Here is an 11,100-nt window from a genome sequence, read left to right as displayed (position 1 = left end):
CAAATCTGTGGCCTTGCCTAGAAGTCTCTCTTTGGACCCAAATCCATGTTCCGGAAACATGTGCTTTTACCTCAGTGTCTACAACCCTCTGAGCCTGACAGCCTGCTGTGAAGAGGGGGGACTCCTGAGAGGAACCCAGCCAAGCCATGGTCTGTCAGGCTCTGTGACCCATCAGCAACATGGGGGCAACACCACAGCTGCCTGCCTTGCTGTGCGGTCACAACAACAGTAAAGCACTATGCAAATTCAGTCAGCCTCCTGGCTACACAGAACAGAGACATACACTCCTTTTGGAGCCCAGGCAAAAGAGGCTGGGGATGGGGGAAGCCGTGGAAAAAGAGAACTGGAGTGAAGATAGAAGACAACAGAGAAGCAGGCCCTCTTTCAGCAGGGTTGGTTTCATTCTGTAACAAAAAGGTGGCTAAAACCAAAGGAATTTTCTAACTGCAAAAGAGACTCCACGCACTTGAACCAAACAGCTGTGACGGCCAAGACGCCCAGCCTGCTGCTTAACTAACCAGCCACAGCCAGGACTCTGTCTTTGTCAACAATCTTGGGGAAGCGAGTAACAGGAAGGAGATGCTTCCTTCACCTGGGGTGAACAGAAAGGGGCAGGAGGCAACCCTGGCATCTCGTGCTTTGCGAGATCAACTGGTGGACTTGTTGCTTTCGCCGTTCTCCACTAGTTTGCGCTTCTTTTCATCCGTTTTCCTCTTAAAGATGCTGCTTCTGTAGAACTGAAGCTCTTTGATACTCTCCCTGATGTCATCAAGGGCTCTAAAGAAAAGCCAGGAGACAGAGATTGATTTATAAACACGTGTTCTATCAAGCCCTTCCATAAGCATTTAAAATACAGACAAGGGCTAAGTATGGGTGTCTTTCCATTACTGATACTTAAAAATATTGCTTAATGGGCTGTGCAATGTCATATTTTACTTTAGGGCTGAATGTTTGCACCTCATGAGTGCCTGCTCAGCTTACCATTAAAGCCTGCGTAAATATATCACCATGTCTCTCATATCAGCCACTTCCATGTCCTTCATCTGCTCTCAGAGTTGGGGGCAAAATCAAATTTGGTCAACAGATGGGTCAGGTGCTCTTAAATAATGATCTAGCATTTCTAAAGCATTCATTTATTAGCACAGAAAAAAATACAGTTAATCATCAGGTTTGGTACTTGCATTAGTTACAAAAAAAAATTAGCTAACTGCCATTGTAAAATAACAAAATTACACCCCCCCCACACACACACACAAAAGGAAAAAGAATTATAATGATTCATTAGTTTAACAACATTTTCTATAAGAACAAACAATTCACTCAAGAGTGTGTTTTGTTTTTTTTAAATACTGCTCTTAGCCTGAAAGGCCCAGGTGAGTCTGCATTTAAAAAAAGAAAAAAAAAAGATTTAAAACAAAAATAAACCAAAGTAATTGCAGCCATTAAAAAATGCAGGTCAATTCTTCAAAGATCATGGCTTCATGGAATACCTGAAGTCAAATAATCAGTGATCAGTTGTCCAGTATCCCAACTCCGGAGTACCCTCTCCCTGTTAAGTGTCCTTTCCTAAAGCCTTTTGAGCTCACATCCGTCACTTGCCCAACGTGGCAGACAGATATGCACTTCTTCATCTGCCCGCTCCAGTGATGCTTCCAAATAGCTCCACTTTCTCCACAAAGTGACAGCCTGGGGGTGTTCCTGGATCCAGCGTGGAACCTGGGTGTTTTGATGATGACTGTGGTCCAGAGTGTGCTTCGCCACCAGCTGTACCCCTTTCTGCACAAATCAGACCTGACTTTGGTGACCCCTGCACTAACGGGTTGTACAACCCGGGTTGTACAACTGCAGTGTGCTCAACATGGAGGTGTCTATGAATGTTCAGAAACTGCACCTGGTACAGAAAGCAGCCACCAGTGTATGTGTCACGCCTCTGCTGAGCCACCTTCATTGGCTGCCCCCACATTTCTGGGAACCATTCAAATGGCTGGTGATTATCTATAAAGCTCCCAACAGTTTAGGACCTAAGTAGGTGAAGGATAGACTCCCTCCAAACAAATCTGACTTCTTGGTGAGGTCATCTAGGCAGGCTCTGTTGCAGATGCTTTTGCCACTGGAGATACAGCAGACAGGACCTTCACTATTGAGGCATCTAGCCTGTGGACCTCTCTTCCACATGACATCAGGACTGCCCCTTCTCTGCAGATATTCCATAGGGGGAGGCATTAAAACATTTTTGTTTCACCAGCCCTTGAATTCATAGTTTGCTATCTCCTCTGTATGTTGTGGTGGTTCTTAATTCTCATGCTGGCTGCTCTATTTGCTATTGTTATTTGATTGGATTGTTAGTTTTGCTTGATTTTTAAAAAATAGGTTTGTATTGACTTCTTGTTTCATAAGCCACCTTGACCTTTACTGCTGGGTTAAGAAAGGCAGGGTAAAAATGTCTTAAAATAAGCACATACACAAGCAAAAGGAAGGTATGGAATGTGTGGAAAAGCTGTAAAGGTAGGAAAAAAACAAACCAGCTACTTGTGTTTCCAAGAGAGTTTTGTGCCAGGAGCAGAAAGGAACAGGGAAGACTGAAAATTGAAATAAGCCACCCAACCAGTCTGCGACTGAGGGCACAATCCTAACCAGGTCTGCACAGAAGTAAGTCCTATTGTGTTCAATGGGTCTTACTCCCAGGAAAGTGAAGTTAGGATTGCAGCCTGAGTCTTTGAAAGGGAGCCCCAAAGGCCAAGGACAATAGTTTACCTGTGAGAAGCAGCCTTCTTCGGGGCAAACTCGTAGTCTTCTGGGTACCAGCGTCTGTCCACAGAGAATAAGTTTCAAATCTATGGATTAAGAGTCCAATACTATGCCTATCTGCTCAGAAGTCCCACTATAATTGATGGAGTGTATCCTCAGGAAAGTGTGGATAGAACTGCAGCCTAAGGGCCCAGTCCTATCCAACTTTCCAGCGATGATGCAATTGCAGTGCAGTTCCAAGGTAAGGGAACAAATACTCTGTGGCTGCCCCCCTACTGCAGGATGCAGCACATATCCTGTTGGCACAGCTGCATCAGTGCTGTAACTTTGGATAGGATTGGGCCCTAAGTCTCTAAAATCTAAATTAAGTGCCAAGCTAGGACTGTGTTACAGAAGCACTGAGCCTGCCATCTGCTGGCAAATCTGACACTCCCCAAACATCAACATGCATGCATGTAGTTTGATAATGTATTTATTTTTTTTTAAAAGCAGATTCTAGTCTTCAACACTGCTGAGAAATATCTTTCACATCCCAAAAATGTCTCCATTATTTGAAAGCCTTAAATGTAGAATATACAGTGCTAAAATAAGCAGATTTATGCAGATATAATTTTATGGCGATTGTAGAAGTTAAACTTTGTAAATGATGTGTTTAGGTGCAATTACAGGCATCTCGGTGACATGTGTCACAAGATGTCTGCAAGGCTCCCACAGCTTCAGTGCCTGTCAGTCATATTGCCCCTGCTCCATCCTTTCTGCCCACCTCTTTTCTTCCCCTCCCACCTATCTGCCCACCCTCTGTTCCAACACTGCATCAATATTCACCTGCAGAGCTCTTTCACAGTGCTCACATCAATGATCCGATAGTGAAGGTGCTTCATGAACTGGGGCATGTGCTTGTCGAGAAACTTCTTGTCTGCATGAACTGAGTTCCCTAAAACCAGATGCAAAAACACAGATTCTGTTCATGCAGTCAGAGCGAGAAGAGGGCAGAGAACGAAGCTACCAAACTTGATGTCTGACCCCCTCCCCAGACATCTTCTTTCTCTCCCAGACATGCGTCCCGCTGGTCAAGCCTTCACAAGGCAGGGGCTCTCTCTCCAGGGTACAAGACGGCACAATTTTTAATTCAAAACAAGGCTAGGTTTTATTGAAACAACCTGTTGCCTGCTACAGTTTAAGATAAGCCTAGATCAGGCTTCACAGTGAATGAGTTGCCTGGTGTAGTGCAGAGCTAAAAAAACAACAAAAAGGTGGAAAGCAAAGCACCAGTTTTATTTGAAACCTGTGGCTCCTCAAATGGCTCCTCAGAGACAAAGCCTCAGATTGGACAGGCGCCCCAACATCTCGGGCAGCAAACCTTTTATACTGTTCGTACAAAACAACTCTACATAACAGCCAAAATCACAAAGTCATGGTCCTTTGCCTAAGCAGTGCTCTTCGCTCAGTACTTTTCTACTATGCTTTTTGCAAGAGCTGGTCAGGCAGGAGGCTCGTGAACCTTCCCCCCAGCCATCTTATCGGCCAAGCAGCATTGTAACTTTGCATGGGACGCGTGCACATTACAACATGTGCTCTGTTGTTTTACTCTTTATCTCTCCTTCTCAGCCATGTGGGACCTTGAGTCGCTTACCCGCAAGAGGAATTTCATTTTATTCCTTCGGTTGAGGCCTACCAAGACCTAGCAACTCTAGTAAGGCCTAGTAACTCCAACAAAACAACAGGGGAGAGGCAGGGAAGTTTAATGGAAGCCCGGAGACAAACAGCCAAACTCTATGCTTCAGATCAGAGGCAGAACCAGCTTCTGTCTAACACAACCAGACAACAAAGCTTGTCATCCTCCTGGAACAGAAGAGTAGGACACCTTAGCCAACTATCCATGCTAGCTGGACAGCACGAGGTTTCTTCCTGTCCTGGCATGATGACCCCAGCTGGTCAGCTATTTTGGATGGTGGCGGTGGATAGGTTAATTAACATTCACAGATCCCCAGATTTCCCCTCTGCCAAATGAGACAGGTAGGCTTGAAACAATGACAGGTGTGCGTGTTCAACTCTGCAAGGGTTCAGTCAAAGTTTTTCTTTCCCTCGACAATCCCAGACAGGCTGGTGCTCTTCCTACACATTCTGGATACAGCCTGGCTTTGGCGCACACAGCAAAGCACCAACAGAATGGCGAAGGTGACAGGCTGACCTCTAGGGAAATCCCACTACACCCAGATGGGGGTATCATTTAGGAGAAGCTCACTACAGCTGAGCGGGTCCCCTGCCATGAACTGGCAAGCATCATCCAAGGCTCTGCTCCATGCCCCCAACTTCTGAAAATGCAGGTTCCAGGGACAGAGCCTTCTCTGTACTGGTACCCAAGCTCCAGAAATCCTCTTCCAGGGAGTGGCCCCCTCTCCTTCCAGTGAGAAGTGAAGACCATCTTCTTTGACTGGGCTCTTGGAAGGGGAGAGGAACAACTATTCCAAATTATAGCTAGCTGCAAATTTCCTGATTGGTTGTTATTATTCAATTATTTTGTTATTCATTGCTCAATCACTTGTTGATTGGGAGAGATTCTTAGCATGTTCTTTTTGTTTCTTATCCTCTTTACATTTCCATTTCCTTAAGTCATGAGCCACCCTGAACACTTCTGCAGAAAGGCAAATCAATTTTTAATACCTAAAATATTTCTTTTTTAAAAAGCGTCTCTTACCTGCAAGGGGGCAGAGCCCTGGTGGTGTCTGCTGTCGAACAAATGACAGGAATTCATATTCTGCCTGGCGCAGAGAGATTGTGCTCTCTCTCACTGCCTTTGTAAGCCCAGACTGCAAGAAGGAACAATCATAAGTCAAGTTATGCACTTGTGCATTTCAGCACACAGAGTCGCTTAGAAGTGACTTCACAATACAGTCCTCAACCACAAACAGAGGCACAATTTCACAGTTCACAGGGGTGGTATTTGCTTCTGTTATGATTTTGTCCCCTATGTAGAAACAAACAAATCAAGGACCATCATGTAGGCGATGGCAACCATTGTGCTGATGAAGGGAACCTGCAGCCACAGTGGAGGGGAGTACCAGCCTCCTGGCCCCTTCCAGTAATGCACCAGCATGTTGGCCCAGAAGGAGGCCCCTGAGATGCATATCTTGCCTGGGAAGATCAGGCACAAAAAGATCAGCTTTGCAGGGAAGCCAAAATCAAGCTCCTCAGTTCACAGGTATTCTCACTGCACAAAAATCTTCTTACTCACCAAACACTACTTTGACGCAAGCCACCTTCAGATCAGGTCTGCTTGAACACTTTGAACTATGTATCTGAACAAGTCAAATGTTGTTCTAAAACTACATTACAGTATGTAGCTGAGCTAGAGTTAAGTAAGAGTTAGAATATTTTGCATGACTATGATCTGTGTAAGGCTGCATACACTGAGGAGGGGAACCAAGAGGAAGCCTGAGTGGAAGGAGGCATTTGCATGGCTCAAGACAAGATCCCACAGGTGTGAAATTGCAAAAGATCAGTTATTTTTCTTAAAGAGCAACAAACAAGCAAGAGAACCTTTACCTTCCCATGATGCTCCTTGCACCAGTCCGACATGCTGTCCAGCAGCTCATCTGGCTGGTTTATTATCAGGTTGGGACCCTGTCCATGTGAGAGAGAAAACAAGAGACTTGAAAACACACCTGCAAGTTGCATGTATAAGAATGGCAGTGGTACACAATTTTTTTTTTTACTTCCAAATAACACTAGCCTGGGTAAGCCACTTCTCTTTTAACTACACCCTCTGAGCCTCACCCTGTCCTCATTGGTGCTACTCCAAGTTTACTCCAATGTAAGTGTACACAGGATCACACTCAGCCCAGTTCTAACCAATTTTCCTGCCCCAATGCAGCCACAGGTAAGGGAACAAACATTTTTGTTCCGTCTTGTTTTTGTGTGATTCACAGTTGTCTGTCCCCTGTGTCTCTATAGCTGTGCTTTGGCTTAAATAGTTGCTCCCCTCTCAGTTATTATGGCCCTTTAGATTTTTTTTTCATTTGTTTTATGAATTGCACATTTTAAACCTTAAATTGCGAGCCACCTTTGCTCCAGCAAAGGAAAGGCTGGATACAGATCTTTTAAATAAATAATAAATAATTTTGATGAGGGCTCTGTGACTGCTCCTTCATCACAAGTGTGCCACTCCATTGACACAACTGCATCGAAGATTGAAAGTTGGTTAGAACTGGGCTGAGAGCCTGTGAGTTGCAGTTTTTTACCAAGTAAAAAACCGATTAACTTTTAGACCCAATGACAGCAAATGACCATTATCCAAACAGGGTTCAAGTTTCCAGCGCTGAGCTGACTCATTTGTCATAGCACAAACATCTGGAAATTGTGTGTATAAAAGGGGTTTTGTTATCTCCCTCCCTCCCAAACAGTTTTCTGGCAGAGTATTCAGTAGAAACTCATTCCTGACAGGCAGGGTCCCTCTCAGGGAGCAGTCAAGGGCGAACTGCAAGTTAACTGGTGCTGAGCTCACCCCAGGGCAATGCAAAACTGCCACCTACTTCAGCCAAGACGTTCAAATCTGAATCCGTGATGAGACAGGCCATCTCAATGATCTGGTCCTTCTCAATCTCCAATCCAGTCATCTGGAATCACACCCAAAAAGTTAACAAGCAGATGAGATCAGAAAACTTTTCAGCTCTGCTCCCTAGCAAAAGAATATTTATACAAGCCCAAATCTCTTTGCACAGCTGTGTCTTGCTGCCCTGCTACTTTGTAAGTTAAGCAGGCACACACAACAGACTATAAATGAGGAGGTCAGAGAACCCATGAAGTGTGGGGCGAGAGAAGCAGCTGGAAAATTAAAAGTTTAACTAGTGGCCAAAAAAAGCAGCTAAGCTTCATTCTGTGATCCTAAAGACACTCTCTCACCCAGACGCAGAGTTTTCAGACCTCAAGATTATAATGGCTGCCCAAATCTACACGTTAACCCCAGGATGTTCTGATTAATATTCTGAAAAGTGTAGGGAAGTATCTGTGGGGAGTAGGTCTCTCAATGCTTATTAGCTGTGATCACTGAAATGCCTTCCTCTTCAGAGGCTTTGCACCTCTCAGGGCGCCGGCTGTCTCCTTTGCACCTGGCCTGCACTTCCCCAACAGGTACCTGGATGGTCATAATGAGAAAAAAGGAGCTTTGGAAGACTATCATGGGCTAGAACTGCCTAATCCTCACATCAGTGTTCCTCAACCTGTGGATTGGGGTCTTGAAGCCTCATTTGGCAGGGTTATAGCCATCTTTCAAAGCCCATACAAGAGAGGGTGCAGATCCAGTCCAACAGTGCTACCTTATTAAAAATGGATATACCCCTGCATAGCCTCTTCTGGCTATCTTGCCCCACAGCTCCTTAGACCTGCCCTGTTCAGGTTGCTACCTCACAGGATTGTTGTGAAGACACAAAAGGTAGGGGAAAATGGGACGGGCAGGGGGATCGGGTCCCAAGAAGGGGGTAGCATTGGTGGTGGGTCCCCAGTCTCATACTTTATTTGTTCTGGAGATCATGGCACGAAGAAGGTTGAAGACCAGGCCTTACATCACAAGACGCCCAACTTCCTAAGAGAGGATGGAACATCTTCCCCATTCCATCACAAGGTGACCTGATATTAAGATACAGGGCACAAGGACTTTGCATCTCCTATTATGGCATCATAGCCACCCTAGATAGGGGCTACTTCCGTTTCATAATAGTCCCTCTACATAGGGGCTGCCCCCTCCTCTGAGGCATGAGCCTATTGGCGGTGACTATGGGATGGAGGCAGCCCCTATCTAAGGGGGCTACTACAGGCAGCCTCTATCTGGGGGGCTATTATGGGATGGAGCCCCCCCTTTGGCACACCTCCTCAGTATGTCCCCCTGGGGGGGCATATTCTGGGGTGGCTGAGCCCCACCCCCACCCCAGGACACGTGTCTGCAGGAGGAGCACCGCCCCCTCCTGCCCCCCCCACTCAGGGGAGGCACCGCCCCCTCCTCACCTCTAGGTCCACCCAGACCATCCTCTGCCCCAGGCCGGCCTCGGCCACGGCCGCCCCTCCGCCGCCACCGCACGCTCCGGCCATGCCTCGCGGACCCCGCCGCCACCGCCTCCCGCCCAGCAGCTGCAGCGCCCGCCAAGCTTTTCCGCCCGCTCGCATCGCCGCCGGAGCCCCAAAAACTACGACTCCCAGCAGGTTCCGCGCCTCTTCCGCCCTCTGGCTGCAGCGGGTCGTGGTCCCACCACCTGCTGGGAGATGTAGTTCATGCGGCCGCAGGACCAGCATGGCGGTTCGCAGGCGGCCGCGCGGCATGCTGGGGCTTGTAGTCTCCGCCCGGGAAGATGCTCTCCTGTCTGCCACGAGGGATGCAGGCGCTCTGGAGGATGCTCCTTGCCCAGGCTGGACCACGGCGCGCAAACCGAGGGGCGTGGCCTGGGTAGCAGCCTCCAGCCAAGGAAGCCCAGCACTGGGGCTGGCCAAACCACTGCAGTGAATTTGCACAGGCAGGAGACTGGGAGCAAAGGGGGGCTCAGGCTCCACTCCTAGCCACACTTTCCTGGGAGTAAGCCCCATGGGCCTTACTTCTGAGTAGGCATGCATGGGATTGGGCTCTCTGCTATTTACAAAACACTTGCCAAAGCATGATTTGCAACTAGTATTGCTTCTGTAAGTAGACTATGGCCACGCTTCTGCAGAATCAAGCCCACAGCATATGGATCTTTACATCAAGCTGATGTACAGTGCTATACAATACCAAAACAGCATGCATAAATGGGAGCTGGGGGGAGGGGGAGGGCCATAGCTAGAAGGGGTGCAAAGCACTAAGTTTTGCAGGCGCCTGAATTTTACAAGGGGTAAAATTCAGCACCAGGAATAGCTCCGAAGGGGAGGGGGTGGAACCCCTTGCACAGAGCATTCAGGTGCCTGCAAAACTTAGTGCTTTGCACCCCTTCTAGCTAACCACTGGCAGGGGCCTTTAAGAAGTCCCTGCAAAACTTCTTCACACATTACGTTTATTTCTACTGTACGTGGATGTGAAAATGTCACATATGCATGTATGTTTATACAGGTACCCCACCCCCACAACAGGTATGGTACAAGAAGCAGCAAGCACCAGCCACATCTCTTCTCACCCCCCCCCCACTACTACTATTACTTGAAATAACTATTTCAAATCCACGAAGGTAGAAGAATAAAGGGACAGGGAAAGGCAAATTCACCCTTTTGAAGGAATTAGAAAGACAACATAAAATGGCTTCTATTTTTACTGAGGAGTTTCCAATTGTAAACAAAATAAAACCCACAGCATCTTATAAGGATACGTCAGGTTCTGTGCTTCATGCTTCACTGAAGTCCCTGCTCTGACTTTCAGAGATAACAGAAATAGTTCACCTAGGAAAAAAAGATGCACTTGGAACTCGCTCTGCACCTGAAGTGGGCCAAACCCACCAAACTCCCCTTCCCCCAAGTAAGGAAAGCAGCCCCACAATGGGGCTACTCGACTCTGTGCTGGCTACTTAGCCAGCGCAGAATAAAGTAGTCCTGTGTCAGGCCAAAAGGCCCTATGTGGGGCTTTGGATCCAGCAGAGCTGAGATCCAAAGCCCATCCTGCTCCCTTCCCCTGCCGCATCTTCCCCCCACCCTGGAAAGCTTTCCCCCCTGCCCACTCTTTGCTGGCGCTCCATCGTCTGCCCAACACTGGCTCAGGGTGGGCTCATGGTGTCGCAGGCATGCCTCACAGCACATTTGCGACACTGAGCTGGCACAAAATGTTCAGGATCAGGCCCTACGGCTCAAGGTTGCTCTCTACAAACAGCCACAGGTACCAAAATCCTATTTTGTGTTCACATCTTGCGTTCAATGATAGTTTGCAAACAGGTCCTCAGAAAATAATTTAGCTTGCACACCAGAATATTTTGAAAGAATGAAAATTTATTTTTGTATAAATATATACACAAGCTGAAGTGTATCGTTTAATACCCTTCACAATATTGCTTGAGGAAAAGTTTTAAACTGAGTAAGTTATACTGTTTTGTTTAGGGGCTTCTTTTCAACCATGCCATAGATACACCATCAGTGAACATTGTAAAAATTTAGAACACTAAAATTATTTTTTTTTAATGATCAGTTTAGTTTTCAGTAAGAGAGGCTCCCAAGTCTTATCTTCCCCTCCAGTGGCCAAAGCAAGCAGCACGCAAGCACAGTTGAGGCCAGAGTGGCCAAGATCAAAGTGGGCTAGAAGGAAACAAATCTTGATATACGAGGCTGCAGCAGAAATAAAGATGGGCATTTCAGAGCTGCAGCTATTACCCACTTTCAACGTTGTTCCTGATCAGGATGACTGCAGAAAGA

The 11,100-nt window shown here is 46.9% G+C and overlaps 1 protein-coding gene across 1 annotated transcript; it reads right to left on the bottom strand.

The window, feature by feature from the left end:
* Positions 1–382: 382 nt before the first annotated feature.
* REXO2 (RNA exonuclease 2) lies at positions 383–8,922 on the bottom strand. Its single transcript, XM_066639337.1, has 7 exons — positions 8,749–8,922; positions 7,281–7,364; positions 6,295–6,372; positions 5,447–5,558; positions 3,574–3,682; positions 2,755–2,808; positions 383–777 (listed from the first exon to the last, which is right to left on the bottom strand). The coding sequence occupies exons 1-7, from the start codon at positions 8,905–8,907 to the stop codon at positions 648–650; spliced, it is 726 nt and encodes a 241-aa protein (XP_066495434.1). The 5' UTR covers positions 8,908–8,922; the 3' UTR covers positions 383–647.
* Between the last annotated feature and the right edge of the window lie 2,178 nt (positions 8,923–11,100).

Source organism: Tiliqua scincoides, chromosome 11 (genome assembly GCF_035046505.1).
Source record: "Tiliqua scincoides isolate rTilSci1 chromosome 11, rTilSci1.hap2, whole genome shotgun sequence".
Taxonomy (NCBI): Eukaryota; Metazoa; Chordata; class Lepidosauria; order Squamata; family Scincidae; genus Tiliqua; species Tiliqua scincoides.
Note: the sequence above shows the minus strand (reverse complement) of the source record. Positions and strands in the feature narration are given on the sequence as shown.